The sequence below is a fragment of the Hyaena hyaena genome, unplaced genomic scaffold (assembly GCF_003009895.1).
Source record: "Hyaena hyaena isolate Hyena2069 unplaced genomic scaffold, ASM300989v1 scaffold_395, whole genome shotgun sequence".
Classification (NCBI taxonomy): domain Eukaryota; kingdom Metazoa; phylum Chordata; class Mammalia; order Carnivora; family Hyaenidae; genus Hyaena; species Hyaena hyaena.
In genome coordinates this window covers 131,156-151,552 of record NW_024081029.1, presented here as the reverse complement: position 1 = coordinate 151,552, position 20,397 = coordinate 131,156, and the positions used below count along the sequence as shown (strand labels likewise).

At 38.3% G+C, this 20,397-nt stretch overlaps 1 protein-coding gene across 1 annotated transcript in view; it reads left to right on the top strand.

The window, feature by feature from the left end:
• The window catches only part of LOC120244963 (sulfotransferase 1 family member D1-like), a 38,085-nt gene that overhangs the window by 9,935 nt on the left and 7,753 nt on the right, over positions 1 to 20,397 (top strand). The window contains 3 exon segments of the mRNA XM_039251783.1: positions 6,072 to 6,236; positions 14,551 to 14,676; positions 15,491 to 15,588. Of these exon segments, the coding sequence (XP_039107714.1) occupies positions 6,089 to 6,236; positions 14,551 to 14,676; positions 15,491 to 15,588 (372 nt within the window). The 5' untranslated portion in view covers positions 6,072 to 6,088.

Below are 20,397 nucleotides of genomic sequence, written 5' to 3'. Positions count from 1 at the left end.
TTTGCTCTTTTAGTCTCAGATGATTTTGGGCTGTTTACATTTTAAATGCATGATAAGATGTATAACTTCAAAAATCAGAGAAAGAACTGAAGTTTTTCCAAGAAGTACTTTAATTTCTTAAGGCCAATACTTTACAAGCCTTTAGAGATAAAAGAGGGAAGCTTTTTGTTCTGTTTCATTTTGTTTTTTTTTTTTTTCTGGGAAACAAGGTTTTTAATCTGTGGCTATAGCCACAACCAGGCACCAGGGGCTGGTGGGAACGTCCGGGCTGGTGAGTCCAGCCAAGCCTCCAAGTCAAATTGTCTCCTACCTTCATCAAGCAGAGTGCAGGGTGCTCAGCGACCAGCCGAGGGCATTGAAAGTAGCAACACTCAACCTCAGGTGAAGTACCTGGAGGGTCATGGAAGGTCCCCGCAGGATGAGGGAGGACTAGAAACCCAGGACTGGGACTCAGAAGCCCTAGGAACAGGGAAAGTTTTCCAATTTTCCAATTTTTCCAATTTTTTGTTAGGCTTTTGTAATCCTTTAACAAAACTATTTTTGAACTTTTGAAGCCTTTTGGAGGCTTTTAATTTTGCCAATTAAAAGAGGTATTCTGTTCTGTTTAATTTGGGAACCCTTACTTTCAAGTGTGCTTCTTAAATCATCATATCTGATTAGAATGATCCTCATATGGCCACTGTATTTCCACGTTGTCCTTCGTAACATTTTTTCCATTTTGCTAGACATCTGGAACATTCTGAGAATATAGTTCTTAGACATAAAGTAAGCAGGTGAACTGAAAGGAAGCACATTCAACTCTCTAGATAGAAGATCCCATTTCTTTTAGCGAGAGTTTTGGGTTTCTTGGGGCCAAACTAATACTTAAGAAGAACTTGCCAAGGGGTTGGGATTTAGTGAGGTGTTTTACAGTGTGCCTCATTGCATGGGAATTTTCTTGAGGTAAGTGGGTGACCTAGTGTCAATCTAACTCATTCTGTGACAAATTTATTCTCACACAGAGTCTTTGAGTTAGGTGGTAGGTGCTCTAACAGCTCTGAAGTGCTCAACCTATGCCCACTAATTTTTGCAGCATTTGCACCTCCGAGATTCCCTGCTAGCAGTAACCTTTATTTACATAAAACAAAACAAAAAAATGTACACTTTAACACACCTGCAGTAACCAAAAGATGTCACTGTGGACTGGCCAACAGACAACCCCATGACACCAGCAAACCCCAATGTGAACTCACCCAGCAGGTGCCATTCAGGGAGACCTTGGACAAGAAATTTGGAAAGGCTTAAACCAGCAAATTCTAGTAAATAAGGACTTTGGACTGGAACTGGGGAAAGCATTATTCCAACATGGACTTGTGGACTGAACCAAGGGCTAAGGATGGGTGTTCTGCTCCTTTAGAGCCTCCTGTCAGAAAGCCAATGAGATCAGTAGCTTGAATGCAAGAAGAACAGAGCCGAAACCAAGACTTACCAAGAGCTCTCAGAAAGGGCCAGAAAAACAGTGGACTCAACGGGTTCCTGGGGCACCGTACCTGTGTTTCTTGTTGCTCCTGAGTGCCATCAGAAGTTCATGTTGGATCCCATGGGGAGCCTGGGTGGCTCAGTCAGTTAAGCATCTATCTGACTCTTGATTTCTGCTTATGTCATGATCTCATGGTTCATGGGTTTGAGCTCCACATCAGGCTCTGCACTAACAGTGTGGAGCCTGCTTTGGATTCTCTCTTTCCCTCTCCCTCTTTTCTCTCGAAATAAATAAATAAACATGGAAAAAAAATAAAAAACTATACCTAAAAGCTAAAAAAAATAAGAAGTTCACTTTGGATCCCAATACTACCACCAGATTGGTTAAGAATCAAAGTTCAATTTAGTAAATTTTAAGATCAAATTTATTGAATTATTTATGAGTTGGGCAGCATCCCATTTAGCAAGTAGAGAGGAGCTTTCTTATGTTGTTACTAGAGAGTTTTCTAAAAAGATTTATAGTTAAGGTAAGGCCTAGATAACACAGTAGGTGAAACATATTTGGGAGGAAAGAAATGGCCCTGGATTTAAATGTTTTGAATTTGTGGAACAGTCAAGACATTCATAGAAATGTTCAGAATATGTAAATCTTTGTCAGGCTGGTAATATTGACACTCATATATGTAGGTTACATATAGAGGGTGTTTACAGAGTAGATAAGAATCCTAACACCACATTTGAGGCTTATCACATTTAAGGTGTGAACACTCACATATCTGTATTTTATGTATGAATTCTAGTTATCATTCTTCTGTTACTACTTAATTCATCATTCCTTATCACTTTACCATGTTCTATTTTTCTTCATGGTACTTATCTCCATATAGCATGTCTATTCTCGTTTTATCTAACTCACATTGACTCCATAAGAGTAGGCATTTCACTGAGAATTTTCCTGTAGTATCCACAATATGCTGAATAGTACAATACAGACTATACTATAGAAAACAAAAACAAAAACAAACAAACAAACCTCACCAAAATATCAATGGCTTAACATAATGAAGAATTCTTTTTCACTGTCATAGTCTGAAGCAGGGGAGGAAGATCACTTCAATCTTGGCAGATCTAAGCATCTGAACACACAGATTAGAAGGGCTCCATGACCCTGGAAGAAAGGACTGGAGGGTCAAAAAAAGGATTTACATCACCCACAGCCCAGTGGCCAAAACTTAGTCACATGCTCCAAATCTTACTGCAAGGGAGACTGAAAAATACTCTCTGTGCTTGGAAAGTGGTAAAGGTATTGTGAATACATAGCATTTTCTCTGCCCTGGCCCTTGCCTACAAATAGCACTTGGTACCCAGTACTTCCCAGCAAATACTAGTTTTTAAAAAATCAGAACTTGTTATTTAGCAATGGTGGTGGGGCAGGGTGGGACAATGACTAATTAGGAACTTTTAAAACTTTACATTTCTAATGCTTTTTTTTCACAGGCATTAAAATTAGCAAATATTGACAGAAAATATGGTAATACCAATACCATCAAATCATTACCCAATGCTGTCATAAATTTACTTTTGAGGTATAGCAAACACAAGAATCAACTTAATAGTATCTATTGTATTGTATTAGAACTTTAGGGTATTTATAAATCCTAAGACTGTTGGTAAAAGCAAAATAATAATAAAGATAATAATAATATGTAGTTACCCTTAGCACAGAGCCTGCTTTGGATCCTCTGTCCCCTCTCTCTTTTCCCCTCCCCAGTTCTTACTCTCTTTCTCTCAAAAATAAACATTTAAAATAATAATAATATTAATCTTTAAATATATACTCTTCCCCTGTGATGCTCAGGAAATCCCAGAACCACTAATATATTACCACCCTTTCACAGTAGGACAGAGCTATTGTTGACACTGTGCATAACGGTGGGTCAGTGGATTCTCCTATTCTGGTGGAGAACAGCCAGAAACCCAGTATATCCCAGACACGCTTAATTACACAGAAAAAATCCTGAAGTCTTTAGTTTCTTACAACATAATTAGGCAAAGTGTTTACACACTCCACCTCATTGGCACTCTAGCCTCACAGGCCTTCTCTCTCCCATTTTAGGGCCTTTGCACCTGTTCTTTCCTGATTGGAAAGTTCTCTTCTCCAAATTGGCCCTTGCTCATTTGTCAGGGGAAACATTTCTAAGCAGCTTGATTCTGTCAGTTTCCCTCTGTTTATGGAATATATCTCTGCTTTGTCATGATGAAAATTTCAATTTACTGGCAACTGTTTCTTTCTTTGGTGTATCATACTTTCCCACTCACTTCTAAGCACCACGAAGATAGCTACAGGTTTTTATAGTCCTTAGATTCTCCAGTCCAGCGTGTGCCAGATATTAAACAATAATAGCCAATCAATATTTTTGAATTGATTAGTTAATTTTGCTTTCACAACACTGTCCTCTATGTTAGTATGCACAAAGTTAGTGAAAATCAAAATAAAACAAGTAACAAAATAATAAAACCTGGTAACTAGCCAAGTGGGAACTTGTACACTTTGTCCGTTTTTCTGTGATACACTTTGTTTTCTTTTTCTTAAATTTTTTTCAATGTTTTTATTTATTTATGAGAGAGAGAGAGAGAGACAGAGACAGAGACAGAGACAGAGACAGAGACAGCAGGAGCATGGGAGGGTCAGAGAGAGAGAGGGAGACACAGAATCCAAAACAGGCTCCAGGCTCTGACCTGGCTGTCAGCACAGAGCCTGATGCGGGGCTCGAACCCACGAACTATGAGATCATGACTTGAGCCGAAGTCGGACTCTCAACCAACTGAGCCACCTAGGTGCCCCTTGATATATTTTGATATAGTGGAGAACATAGCTGGGATTACTCTGGGTAGTATGTTCACTTTAACAGTGTTAACTTTTGCAGTCCATGAGCACAGAATATCTTTCCATGTATTTGTCTTCTTAAATTTATTTCATTAAGTCTTACAGTTTTCAGTGTACAGTTCTTTAGTTCTTTAAACTCTTTGGTTAAATATATTCCTAGATATTGTATTATTTTTGATGCACTTATAAGTGGATTGTCTTCTTAATTTGCTTTTGATAGTTTGTTAGCGTATAGAAACACAAAAGGGTTTGTATATGGATTTTGTATCCTTCAAGTTTATAATCTTTTAAAATCAAAAGTATTTGCATGAGGCAGTGTAGGGGTGGAGCTGGGAGGACTTGAAAAGGAAAAAAAGACAAGAAATTGCACATGAGAAAAGGAACAGGTTAAATTATACCCGTTGGCTCCAGAGACACCTGATTTTAATTCTTGAAGAGAAGTTCAGCAGCTGCCAGAGGGCTCAGGAAGCCTGATAAACACAACAGATAGTCTCTGTTTTTCTAGAACTTTAAACAAAGAAAAATAACCACTTTGGCTCATGGTAAATTGGGAAAAGAACAAGTTTCAAAGTAGGGCTTAGGATGGACTTCAAGCTCTTCCGCTTATATGTGATAGCTGAAGAAAGATAAGACTACCTGTATTAGAGAGTGCTGAGAACATAAAACTATACATGACATCACTGGTGTTAGAAAGTACCTCGGAGCAATGTCTCTCCGATGCTACACCTATTCCAGGCTTGCGTCTTTCACACAGCTTTTTATTGTCATTTCCTTCTTCCCCGCCCTCCCTCTTATACATACTTTCATTCTTGTGGTCTGTTAAATATAACTTAGATGGAATCATTTGCCAGTCTTACCTAGTAATTTAAAGGAGGGCAGTACTACATAAGGCCACTCTTCAGTTTACAGTTAAGAAGGCCCTGGAGCGCTCGGGTGGCTCAGTTAAGCATCGGACTCTTGTTTCCAGTTCAGGTCAGAGTCTCACTGTTGGTGAGAGGGAGCTGTGCATCAGGCTCTGTGCTGACTACTTGGGATTAGGATTCCCTCCTCTCTCTCTCTCTCTCTCTCTCTCTCTCTCTCTCTCTGTCCTTCCCCCACTCGGCCTCTCTCTCCCTCTTTCTCTCTCAAAATACATAAATTAAAGAAGAAGAAGACTCAGTGCAGTTATGGGGCTTGTTTAAATCCCTCCTGCGATGAATTGGCAGCGCTGTGGTTACTGTCCCCTTACTCCGAAGTCCAGCACTTGTATTACCGATCCCAGAAATCTCTGCCTCGGGGCGCCTGGGTGGCTTAGTGGGTTAAGCGTCTGACTTTCGCTCAGGTCATGATCTCGCGGTTCGTGGGTTCGAGCCCCGTGTCGGGCTCTGTGCTGACTGCCGGCTCAGAGCCTGGAGCCTGTTTCGGTCTGTGACTCCTTCTCTCTCTGACCCTCCCCTGCTCACGCTGTCTCTCTCCTAGAAATAAATAAAACATTAAAAAAAAAATAAAGAAATCTTTGCCTCAATACTCCAGTGAACAGTGTTGATGATATATGAAATAAATTGTTCAAGACCTTCTAAGGGTTTATAATACTTCTTCTTCTTTTACTGATTCATAAGGCACAGTAATGTGATCTAATGCTGCTAGATTAATAGTAAAGAAATACTGAATTATCTAATAAAACATCAGCTTATTTTGATTACTGCTATTGAAACAAAGCCTTCTGAACATGCTTCCTCTTGTTTAGAATCTAGTTTCTGAAAAATGGACAAGAAGGTGGACATCTTCAGGAGGGAGTTAGTGGATCATCAGGGTGTCCCCATCTTCTGGGGTACTGCTGAGGAGTGGTGGCAGGTGGAGTCATTTGAGACCCGACCAGATGACCTTCTGATTGCAACCTACCCCAAATCTGGTAAGATCTTTTTATTTATTTGTACTCACTGGTTATCAATCCATATGTGTAAGCCCACCAATCTCATCGCTAGTGAAGGGAACAGAGTAGCAGCTGCTGGGACAGGTTTGTCTGAAATCAGATAAAATCACTTTCGATTCTGAAAGATCTGCCGCTGAGTGAGGGCTAACCTGAGGGAAAATTAATGCCATAGTCTTATTTTCCTTTTTAAAATGAATTGTTTTAATGTTTTTATTTATTTTTGAGAGAGAGAAAGAGTGACAGAGTGTGAGTGGGGTGGGGAGGCAGGGAAAGGGGGAGACACAGAATCCGAAGAAAGTTCCAGGCTCTGAGCTGTCATCAAGGGGCTGGAACTTGTGAACCATGAGATCATGACCTGAGCCGAAGTTGGATGCTTAACTGACAGAGCCACCCAGGGGCCCCCTATTTTAAATATATTTGGTAAAATATTTTATTATTTTAAACACTTTATAAACACATTTAGAAATATTTTGCTATAATGTTAAACAGCTGCTGACCTCAGTGTATGATCTCAGAAAAAAGAATTTAAGATGACTCAATAAGAATCACTAATTTTTATTTTTCCAGATCTCTTTGTGATAGAGTCCAATTCACCCAGTGTTAGATATACAAAGACATATCAGAGAATGAATTTCTGTTGCCTTTTATCCAGCTAATTTACTTGAGCCCACAATGAATCAATGTTCCAATTGCTAAATTCTCTAAAGTCAACTTTCCTTTATATTTCTACTTTATTTCTTTTTTTTTAAGTTTATCTATTTATTTTTTGTGGGGGAGGGACAGAGAGAGAATCCCAAGCAGGCCTTTCACTGACGTCAGCGCAGAGTTGACACAGGGCTTGAACCCACAAACTGTGAGATCATGACCTAAGCCCAAATCAAGAGTTAGTTGCTTAACTGACTGAGCCACCCTGGTGCCCCTTTCTGCTTCATTTCTTAAAGGAATTGAGAAAAAGAAGGTTTTAATAAGGACATTGACTACTAATCCTCTTTTTATTTTATAACTGTTAAAATTACTTCATAGGAGTATGTAACAAAGCCTGGGAGAAACACCTGGGTTTTTGGAGATTCTAATGCCAAAATTATAAACACGGCATGAGAACAAAGAGCTCTTATCAGAAAACAAACAAATATACAATACAGACCTTTGTAGGAATGGAAAACAAGCCTGTTTGGGCAAAAACTTTTTTTTCTTTCTTCCTGCTACTTACATTGCTCTCTGAGCAATTTTCCAAACTCAGACTATTTGGAACCAAAACTACTTTGCGTTTCCTGGTTGAGGCACGAGTTTAGAAAAGATAGGGCAATTACTAAAAATATAAATGATCTTTTGTTTTTGTTATTTAAAAAAATATATTCACCAGCAGGAAACCATTAGGATGATCTTTGGAAGTTACCATGTACAAATGGTTCATTTGTGAAAGTGTTTTTTGAAGCTGAATTCTTTTGACAGTGAAAGCTAGGTGGCTAGCTGGCCACATGTAAAGTAATTGAATACTCTGTGGTCACTTTTTGTCTTTGATTTTTTTTCCCTTTACGAGCTGTTGAAAACTTGTCTTGAAGTTATTAATATATCAATCCCCTGTTAGGAGCCAAGCTAACTTATTCATTATATGAGGCAAATCATGAGCTTTATATTTCAAAAATTATGGAAAATAAACATTTCCAACTTGAGGCATAGCAAAAACAGTACTTCTTTCCATCAGATCTGAGTGGCACAATTTGAACCGTCCGCTGACAGGAAATGGAATGTGTTATATTGTGTTTTGGAACTTAGGTCTCTTTTTTCCCATGAATATTTGCTTAAGCCTTACCCAGATCAGGCAACAAAATTTTCATGGATAGTATGAAACTCCAATTTTTCTTAGCACTGTAATTGTCTTTAGAAGGATGGGAGAGATAGTCTCATATTCATGATTCAGTGACAAGAAGGAAGAAGAATTGTCCACAAAAAAGGACTAAAAAGAAGGCCTAAAGTACTCTCATTTATGGAACTAATTCAAAGGTGCATCCTTGTGCTGTGGTAGGAAAGCAAACAAACTAACAAACAAACAAAACCCAAAAACCTCAAGGCGACCTGACTATACAAGTATGTGACTACATCTCTCACGACCTTGTACTGTGAGACCACTTAATCGGCTGCATGTTACCATATATGGGAAACAAAGAAGAGGTAAAATATATTTTAAAACGATACCACGTGGACTGTGGGGGCTCAGTTCTTTGGGTACGAGCCCAACTGAGCTGTTCTGGCACGAATACATTTGCTTCCTCAGTGAAAGAAAAGCCTCAGTGTCACGACTCTCTGTGTGAGAATCCTGCTACATTTGGGGGTGGGGGGGCTCATGTCTGGGATTCAGAGACAGTGCGTTTCCACCTTCTTTGCCACTGGGGATGCGAACCGCAGAGCATCGGGAGAGGCAGCCTCTCCTGGCGCCTGTGGACCATTTGATTCACACGAGATCAACCTATCCTGGAGCACCAGGTGAAGATACCGTGTGAGCACAAGGGCACGCGTGAGGCCCAGGAACTTACCCATTGGACTTGGTAAGAGTCCGGGCTCGTTTTGGCAGCCTTGCTCCTAAAAGGCAGAAGGGGCTATAAAACACAAATTTAAAAAAAGGAGGTGGGGGGTGCCTGGATGGCTCAGTCAGTTAAGTGGCTGACTTTGGCTCAGGTCAGATCTCATTGTTAGTGGGTTCAAGCCCTGCATCGGGCTCTGTGCTGACAGCTCAGAGCCTGGAGCCTGTTTCAGATTCTGTGTCTCCCTCTCTCTCTGCCCCTCCCCCTCTCATTCTCTGTCTCTGTCTCAAAAATAAATAAACTATAAAAAAAATCTAAAAGGCAGAAGGGGGGCCTGATCACCTCCCAGAGTTGCCCTCGCAGTTCCACAAGGGATGAGAAAGAAGTCACAACTCTAAGGCGCTGAAGGTAGGGCAGTGGATTGGAGTCGCCCTATGACGGGGTGTGGGGGCTCCTCTCTCATTCATTTCCTGGGTCAATGACTAGGATACCCAGAACCAACTGTCTCTGGTTAGTCTACCTCAGATCAAGCACTGTAAGGAGTATTCCCCAGGAGCTGCAGAAACCCCCTTTGTTTCAGGGAAGCTCCCTGTCTTCTCCAGACTGACATGGACTGCCTAATGCCACTAGTGGAGAACAAAACAAAACAAAATAAAAAACTGGAGTTTGCTCCTCTGTCTAAGCTGACAAGATTTTTAACTGGGAATTCTCTTTCTCTGCCTTCTGCCAGCACCTCGCCTCTCCTGCCTTCCCTCCTCGCCCCCACCTTCCTGTTTCTGCACCATCTGGGGTGCAGCCTGCATTCCTGGCTGCTCCTCCTCCCACCCAGAGACATTGTGGAGCAAAGACCACCCTTTTCAGATTTTCCCACCAGTGCTTTCAGTAAAAATTAACCATGGGGAACAAACTGTCTTAAATGGACGCAGGTAAAATGTATTCAGGGTTTAAGCTAATTTAAGTTTGTTGGTTTGATATAGATAATGTTTATCAACATTAAATAAAAAATAAATTATCCTACCTAGATTTACTAAAGGTCTAATAAGCTCATCTTCTCTCGGTTCCAATTTGTTAGCAAAAAGATGACTTAAAGTAATGGTTAACCTTGTCTGTCCCATAGTTTTCATGGGTAATTGTTAAGATAGATTTAACAGTCTTTGGTAACCTAAAACGTTACATTTTTGCTTGCATGACAAATTGGCATTAAGTTCATCGGATATCTAATGAGATAAGAGGCTAAAGTGCTCATTACTAGATGTAGGTTTGTACTTTTGACTTGTTGCAGGAAAACTAAGGATATTTGGATCTGTTGGAAAACATGCTTTGTGCTTAACTGATTCATAAGTTTGCCATCTAAGAAATTCTGATGTAACAGTTCACAATTGGTTACTACTTAGTTTTCACTGGAGACTAAGTTTTCTAAGAGTTAAAATTCTGCTAAATGTAGTTAAGACTGATCAAAATAAGGAAGGCAACTCTGTATGTAAAACAGTAGATGTATTAAAATATATAAGGAATAGAAATACATTTTTTGTTAAAGTAAAAAAAAAGTAATTTTGTCCTAAATGAGATGGGTTGTTTGAGGGAAAAAAAGGCTCAGGTCAGAACTAAAAGCAGGGGAAAGTTGTAAAAGGTTTGTGAAGAAAAATCTTAATTTTTTTTTTTTATTTTTGGTCAGGAGGTCTAAGGTTAAACATTTAAATTACTCTAAATTAGCCACTATCTTACAGACACAAGGTAAATCCCGGTGGCCTTCCTGGAAAGGTTAAGGGAGGCTCTCATTAAATATATAGCTATCTCCCATAACACTCCGGAGACTGAGATGTTTCTGAAAGACAAATCTGTCACTGGATCAGCCCCAGATTTTTGGAAAAAACTGCAAAAACTGGCTATTGGTCTGGAAGGGACCCTGGAGGGGTTCTTAGGAGCTGCCAACTGGGTATATTACAATCAAGATCAAGAGGAGAATAAAAAAAAAACAAAAACAAAAAACAGAAAAGGAGGCTTTAAAAAAATTGGAGGCCTTAGTTGTAGCCTTAGGTACCATGTCAGAACGGACTTCCCAAGGTCCTGGCACCAAGTGCCATTTATATGTCCATTCAGAACACTACAAATGAGAACATCCTCAGGGGACAATCAAAATGAAAACGCCATAAGCCATGCCCCTTATGTGGAGACAATCACTGGTGATCTGAATGTCCTCAGGGACCTCTATCTGTGAGAGCTCAGATAACCAATGTCCCTAGAAGGGATTGACAGGGCCTGGGACCCCTCAAGGTGGCTTTCCTAAACCAACTGTCTAACAGAAACGCGGAGCCTTGAATAACTCTAAATATAGAAGAAAAACTGGTTGATTTCCTTCTTGACACCAAAGCCCACCTTCTCTGTCCTCCTTTCCACGCCAGGGCAACTATCCAAACACAGCACGATGATTAGAGGCATACCCAGAAAACATATCTAAAATTTTCTCTCAGCTTCTGGGACATATATGGGGAAAACTAATTTTTTCTTCTTCTTTCCTGATAATACCAGAGAACCTTACTCCCTTGCTAAGAAGGGACATTATAATTAAAATAGAGACTATAGTATTACTAGCTCTAGAACAAATAAACAATTGTGTGAGTTTTTGGTAATTACTGGATATTGTAGGCTATAGATACCAGGGTTCAGGAATATTGGCTGCCTGCTATATCAATTATTAAAGGAGACTCAATCCCACCTACTCTCCTAAGCAAATAAACTGGGGTCTGAATCATAGACACTGTCTCTAGCCCTTGGAATGGTTACAAACAGAACCGGGCAATTACTATTACCAACCTCATAGAGATCAAAGATCAGTGAAACGCAGCATCAGGCCTTTAATGAGGGAGGGGCAAAACTTATCAAATGGCCCAAAGGATGTTTACTGGAGAAGCTTTGTCAAGGACAGTTCAGCAAATAGTATCAGCCTGTGAAATATGTCTTCCAAATGATCCTCTCCACCACAAACTTGCTCTCTCAGGCAATTAAGGAACTGGAGGCTATCCAGGAAAGACTGACAATTAGGTGTCACTCATATACCAACGTCAAAGGAATTCCAGCATTTGTTGGTATGGGTTGATACTTTTACTAATTGGGTAAGGGCCTTCCTCTGCAGGACAAAATTGGCACAAAAAGTAATAAAAGTCTGCTTTATAAAATAATACTCAGGTTTGGCTTACCTAAAAATTTGCAAATTCATAACGGTAAATGGCTGCCTTGATTCTTTCCCTAGTAGAACTCCTGGCTCTTGGAAATGGTTTACACCTCAAAATAAAGCAAACTACCCGCTTATACTCACCAAAACTCTAAATAACACCTCACAAGCATAGATCCTTTAAAAAAAATATTTTTAATTAAGTTGGGGCCAAACTGTTGGAAATAGAGCCACCATTGATTACTTACTGCTCCTGCTCCCCCATCACCTGGGTTATGAGAGATTCCCTGACATATGTTGTTTACAAAGTCAGGGTCTCTCCTAAATTGTTTGACAGATTTGGGAACTGGGGACATTATCTTAGGTGCTATCTTGTTGGTCAGTATAATCTTTGCTTTGTGTTATAATCTCTTTGTGTCTGCTAATGTTTATGCCACCTCATGCCTGCCAGCCTTCCTGTAGAACCATACTGTGGGCCACTCAACCGACCCTTGGGTAGACTCCAACGGCTGTACCCCCTACACCATCCCTTATCAGCTTGAAAAAGCCAGAATGGCCATCATTCCTTTTCCCTAACAGCAGTTATAGACCCTATTCCAGGGGAGAAATAAATAGGGAAAGGTTAACATTAGGCACGGAGAGATAAGGGACCTTCAGGAGGCAGACTGCAGCTATAGGTGGGAGGCTGAAGAAACAGATAGGGTTCTCCCCTTATAAAATCCTTAATGGGCACCCTCCCCCCATTATCCAGGACATAAGAGGGGATCTAAATGACATAGGCAATTTAACCCAATCTAAGGCAACAGATGCAGGCCTTGGCTCTACCCTAGCCACCTTTCACCATGGGGTTAGGGAGCGATTACCTGTAAATCTGACCACAGATGCTCACCCTTTTAAACCAGGAGATACAATACGGATAAAAGAGTAGAATGTCCAACCCCTATAATCCCTCTGGAGGGGCCTGTTCACTGTCATCTTGTCCACCCCTACTGCAGTCACGGTGGCTGAAGTGGGTCCCTGAATTCATTACATGAGGGTGAAGCCAGCATTTTGAAACTGGGAGCTGACCCATCAGTGCCATGTAAGCTGACCATATGGAAGAAGCAATCTGCAACGCTAGAGGCTCTGGGAGACTGCAGCCCTGCTTGAGTCACTCCTGAAGCCGACTAATCTACACACAGCAGAAGCTTGAGGAATTGACAGTCCGGTGGAACAAAAGACTGCTCTTATTTTCTATATCAAGCAGGCTCCACGCTGTCAACGAAGAGCCTGACACAGGGCTTGAACTCAGTACCTGTCAGATCATGACCTGAGCCAAAATCAAGAGTCCAAAGCTTAACTGACTGAGTCACCCAGGCACTCCATATTTACTTTTTTAGCACATCTTCAACTGATCATTGAACACTTTAGACAATTAAATATCTTTATATACAGACGTATGATGATATTACCTCCCTATAAACTCATCATAAGTTGAAAATGTATTTATTATTTTTAATATAATTTATTGTCAAGCAATTGGCTGACATACATATGTACAGTGTACAGTGTGCTCTTGGTTTAGGGGGTAGATTCCTGTGATTCATTGCTTATATACAACACCCAGTGTTCATCCCAGTAAGTGCCCTCCTCAACCACCAAACATCGGGTTAGCCTAACCTAGCCTATCTTAAATGTGCTCAGAACATTTACATTAGCCTGTAATTGGGCAAAATCATCCAACACAAGACCTATTTTATACTAAAATGCTAAATGTCTCATGTAGTCTATTGAATACTGTACTGGAAGTGAAAAATGGAATGGTTGTATAGGTACAGATGGGTTGTAAGTAAATCCATTGTTGACCCTCGTTATTGCCTGGAGGACTGGAGTTGAAGCTGCACTGCCCAGCATTGTGAGAGAGCATTGTATTACTGATCACTGGCCCGGGAGATCAACATTTTAAATTTAAATTTCCATTTCTACTGAATGCCTATGAGTTTCACACCATCATTAAGTCAAAAAAGAATCATAAGACAAACCACGATAAGTGGGAGAGCATTTGTAGTGATAAAGATCTGAGTGATTTGATCTGCTCTGCTCAGTGAGGATGTATTGTCCTCTGTTTGTGAGTAGCACACTAGTCCCCACAGGCACACTTCACAAAGTTCTCTTTGTGTCCTCTCTTCACACCTCCACCAAATGCTGAACATTTTTACCTCAAGTATGCTTTAGTCCCAAAGCCTAATAATATCTTTTGATATTAATAAGAAATGTACAAATTGAAATTGGCTACTTCCCTCTCCATTCCACTCAGGAGGGTGGGCTACATAACTTACCTCCTGTCTCTTATATTCTCCATGTTTTACTTCCTTTTCATGAATTACTTTATGATTATTTTGGCCAAATTGACTCTCTCTCTCTCTCTCTCTCTCACACATCACACACACACATACACAATACATATGTATATGTTCAAGGTAGATGATGATGTCTCCTATAAAAGAGAGAAGAGAGAAAGGGAATGGAAATGAAAAGCACCTTTCTGTTTACCTATATTGACCTTCTTATACTCTTTTTGACAGAAAAGTTTAAAGTTGTTCCATTTTTTCCCCCTTAGGAACAACCTGGATCAGTGAAATATTGGATTTGATCTATAATAAAGGGGATGTGGAGAAATGTAAGCAGGACACAATATACAAACGAGTGCCGTTCATGGAAATGATAATTCCTGGAGTGGAGAATGGTATTTTCCCTTAATGTTCCTTTTCCCCATAGCAATAAATCCCCCTATCATTTTGTGGTGTCTGAAGGATTCATGATGGACTCGATATAGACAGAACTTGGACAGTTAACTCATAAGTGTCTACAATGGAAGAGTAAGAAAGTAGCTATACTGATAACCATATTATACTCTTCTTGCACCCGAAGATAATATCTGTGTTAGAGGAGATTTTGATGAGAATATTTTTTTTCTTAATAGCACAAGAGGAAGTCTTCAACATTTAAATATTGTAGGATAATTATATAGAAAAATTCAGGGTTTGATCCAATATAAAATTGTGTCTACTGCTTGTTAGCTGATATTTGCAGACTCAAGGAACAGAACAATGGATGGTAATGAATTATTAAAATTGTATTAGTTATGAGCCTCTTGGCTTAACTTGATCTTATAATTTGAAGATAAGAAAGCTGGAAAGGAATTTTGAAATCCTCTAGTTCAATTTCCCCATATTGTAAACAAGAAAAAGAGAAAGATAAATGAAGGAAAATTTGGATGCCTTGACATGGACCTGTTGCTATTTCTGCCTTATTGAGGTATTGTATCTGAGGATACTACAGACAGCTATTGCCTGTAATACATGCAAAATAAAACAGAATAAGTAAACAGAATTTATCAGTTTGGAGCTGACTGTAGATTTTATAAGTATATGAAGCCATATAGCCATATAATCATTTCAAGCTGTATAGTGGGGTTAGTGTTTACAAAGCCTTAGATTACATTCTCATTAACCTTTATGATTCCACGCTTATAACATGTTTAACTTTTGTGCTTGTAGGTGTGGAGTATTTGAAAAAAATGCAGTCTCCTCGATTAGTGAAAACACACCTACCTGTTCAACTTCTCCCTCTTTCGTTTTGGAAGAATAACTGCAAGGTAGCAAATTTTAAAGAAAACAAATCTTTATTTGTGTTGAAATTTCTTTCATCAATCATACAGAATCTATGATGGGAGATTGCAACCATTGGACAAATAATTGCAAAAAATAACAATGTGATCCCCATATCCCAAATATTGAAAAAACACCAGTGAACACCAGTGTCATAGATATATAGACATAGACTTAGTGCCCAAGCACTGAGAATCATTCAGGTTTTCTGTTCTCTAAAATGCATGTTTTTCTGTCTAAATCCCTTCCTTCACTATCTACCTTTAAATATTTAATATTTAAGTACTCTAACAAATTTAAGTACTCTAACAAATATCTAATATTTAAATACTCAAGTAATTATTTAATATTTAAATAACCTTAGAACTGCCTCTTCATAAATTCAATTAATTATAATTTACAAATATGGATTTATAATTATATATACATATATATGGATATGAATTCAGTTAGGCTTCCTTATTTAAATAATCATTTTAATTCAAGTATAACATTTAGAGAATTACATAAATCCTAGACATACAGCTTCATGAATTTTTACAAACTGAGTATGCCCATGAAACCAGCACCCAAATCAAGAAAACATTACTAACACCCCAAAAGCTCTATTTCTTCACTCTCTGGGTAACAACACCTGTATTCAAAGATAACCACTATCCTAAATGTTTTTACCATAAATTATTTGCTTGTTTTGTCTGTAATAGGAAAGTATGTAATCTTGAATGTTAACTTATTTCATTTAACAACATAGTTGTGAGTTCAATTCTTATCATGTTTGTTATCTTGTTTTTGTTTTTGTTTTGTTTTCTTTAATGTAGCCTGCTGTATCATATATCACAAAATGTGGTACCTTGAACAAAAGGAACATGTTAGAGAAGCAAATCTCAGGCCCAATTCATACCTACTGAATCAAAGACTATGGGGATGAGGTCTAGAAATCTGAGTTTTAATAAAACTTCCAGGTGAATTGAGAGCCACTGATATAAGATATTCTATTATTATATCTATGTGAGTATTTCCACACCTACTTACCCACAGTACTATTGGCGGTTGCTAGTTATCAGTAATTAAATAGTACTTCAATGCACATTCTTTTTTGTGTTTGTTTGTTTGTTTGTTTAGAGAGTGAGCAAGTAGGGGAGGTACAGAGAGAGAGAGAGAGAGAGAGAGAGAGAGGGAGAGGGAGAGAAAATCCCAAGCAGACTCCACGCTATCAGCAGAGAGCCTGACTCAGGGCTCAAACCCGGGAGATCGGGACCTGAGCCAAAATCAAGATTCAGTCGCTTAACAGACTGAGCCACCCAAGCCCCCGTTCAAAGTACATTCTTTTTTTTTTTTTTTTAATGTTTACTTATTTTGGGGAGAGACTGAGACAGAGTGCAAACAGGGGAGGGGCAGAGAGAGAGACAGAATCCAAAGCAGGCTCCAGGCTCTGAGCTGTTAGCAGAGAGCTCAACTCAGAGCTCAAACGGGATTGCACCCGAGATCATGACCTGAGCCAAAGTCCAATGCTTAACCTACTATGCCACCTAGGTGCCCCTCAATTCACATTCTTACACAAGTTTTTATTACACATATGTGTATACATTTCTCTTTGGTGTTGTATCTTTGGATGGAATTGCTGGATCTAGTGTATACATTTACCCAACTTTATTAGATAATTTCAAACATCTTTTTGAATCATATGGACCAATCTACACTTTGACCAGTAGTGTGAGAGTTCAAGTTACTCTACATCTTCATCAACACAAAATACAGCTAAATACACTTACTTTTAGCCATACTTATAGATGTATGGTGTCATCTCATTGTGATTTTCATATTTCCCTAATGACTAATTAGGTGAAACACCTTTACATAGCTTAAATATCTTCTTCTCTGAGGTATCTGTGTAAGTTCCTTGGCCTTTTTCCTCCTATAGGTGTTTCTTTCTTTTTTTTTTTTTTTATTACTAAGGTAGAAATTCTCCATATATTCTGGATACAAGTCCTTTGATAAGATAATTGAATATTTTTATATCCCAATTGACTCTACTTTTTTCCTTTTCTTGATAATGTCTTAAAGAAGTTCTTAATTTTGAAGTTTGTCAGTTTTTTTCTTTATTTTTTATTTTTGGTGTGTGCGTTTTCTTTTAAGAAAATACCTTCCCTAAAGTTATGAAGATAGTCTCTCTTCTGTTTACTTCTATTGGCTTTATTGTTTCAGTTATCACATTTAGATCTAAATATCTATTTAATATCTATAAGTAGAGATGTTCTTTTTAAAATTTCCTCATATAATAGTAATTCTCTCTCTCTCTTCCTCTTTCTCTCTATCTTCCTCAACACACATGCATAAACCAACATTATTTTCTGAATGTTTGTTCCTGGTATATGAGCATAAATCTTTTATTCTGAAACCTTGCTAAATTCACTTAATAGATATAATAGATATTTTATATATCCCATTCATTATTCTATACAGATGCTCATGCTGTTAGTAAATAAAAAAACATATTCTTACTTCTTTTTTACCAATCTGAAGCTTTTTACTTATGATGATGATGATGATGATGATGATGCCTTATTAAACTGGATAGAATTTCTAATACAATAGTGAATAGGCGTGATGAGAGCAGATGACCTTCTCTTGCTTTTGATCTTAGAGAAAATTCATTTGTAAGTATGATGATGTCACCTGTATGTTATTTTGTACATGACCTTTACCTGGCTGAGGAAGTTTTGTTCTGTTCTTATTTTGCTGAGTTTTTAACAGGAATGCATGCTGGATTTTATCTAATGATTTATTCTGTACCTATTAAGACCAATCATGGGGGGGGGGGCGCGCCTGAGTGACTCAGTAAGTTAAGCCTCTGACTTCAGCTCAGGTCATGATCTCACACTTTGTGAGTTTGAGCCCCATGTCGGGCTCTTTGCTGACAGCTCAGAGCCTGGAGCTTACTTCAGATTCTTACTTCAGATTCTCCCTCTTTCTCTGCCCCTCCCCTGCTAGCACTGTGTCTCTATCTCTCTCTCAAAAATAAACATTAAAAAAAAGACCAATCATATACTTTTCCATTATTTTAGTCTGTTACTATGATTAATTAATTACATCAATTGATTTTAAATATTAAAACAACCTTGGATACTTTATATTTAATTATTGATTGTATTTGTTTAAGATATGTATTAATCTGGTGCTGTCATATTACTGAGTCCAATTTGCTAATTTTAAAAATAATTTGTATCTTTAGGAGATATTGAACTCTAGTTTATTTTTCATTATAATGTGTTTATCATTAGGGAATAATTCCTTTGGTATTATAGGGAGTAATAAGATGAATTGGAAGGTATTTACTCTTTTCCAACTTACTGGGAGTGTTTGGTTGAAATTGGTACTATTTCATTCTTAATATTTTGTACAATTCACCATTGAAGCAATCTAGGCCTGGAATTTTCTTCTTCTGGAAGGATTTTTAACTGCAAATTCAATATATTTCATAGAAATAGTATTATTCAGGTTATACACTTTTCCTTGCATGATCTTTGGTAGTTTATGCATTGTAAGGAATTGGTCCATCTCATTTAAACTGTTAAATTTTGGGGGGCACCTGGATGACTCAGTTGGTTAAGTGTCTGACTCTTGGTTTTGGCTCAGATCATGATCTCACAGTTCACAGGTTCAAACCTTGTGCTGGGCTCTGCACTGACAGTGCAGACCCTGCTTGGGATTCTCTCTCTCCCTCTCACTGCCCCTCCCCATCTGGCTCTCTTTATCTCTCAAAATAAATAAATAAACTTCAAGAAAATTTAAAAAATAATCTGTCACATTTTTGTAATAAAGTTGCTCATGATATGCCTTTAACATTCTTTTAATATATATAGAATCTGTACTGATGTCACATTTCTCATTTTTTCATATTTTTCTATCAATTATAGAGAGAAGGATGTTGAAATATATTAATTTTTAACTTCTCCTTGTAGTTCTGATTCAGCTACCTGTAAGCAAAATTCTTCAATAAGTGTATAATCAGTAAACATTTATAGAAGTGCTACTGTGTATGTACCAATATTGTAATTGTCATTATAAATGCAAACACAAATAAGACATTCTCTGCCATCTAAGAGCATGCTACTTTATTCATTTTTATGAATACTATTGATCTTTGCCTGCTTGCCACTTTATTATGCCCATATTATGCAATGATAGTAAGTCACTGACCTCTGCACTGTATAGCATATGGTCCTGTAAAATATGTCAAGGAGTGGAGAAAAAGACAAATACATATGAAAAATAGTTACATATCAGTAAGATAAGTACTAATACACGAGATCAAAAGGTTTCTATGGTACAAAGATGTCTCATAAATGACAAAAGCCCTGATCAGTATCCTGAAGAAAGAGTGAGAGTTTTTTTGGATGTACAAGGACATTTTACACAGGGAAAACTACATGTACAGAGGCTGAGCAAAGCTGCTGTTGTTTTCCCTTTGGAAATTGATTATACATATTTTCAACCTTGTTATACAAATAAGTCTGTACGTGCATTTATGTATGACTTTCTTTTTTATTCAAACTCTAATTAAAACCAAAAAATGAGAAGGAAGTAAGGATATAGTTTATCATCTTAATTCCGAAGGTGAAAATCTTTAGATGTTCCCAGAAACACATGGCCTTGCCATTAAGAGAATTGAGGGATATCTTCAGGATGGCCTTCTATCTACACTGAGGGAAATGAACCAGTCCTCACTAAAGAACTTACACGATGATAGAAGAAAACAGCTGGTTCGTTCACAGACTCCTGCTATTGAAATAGGA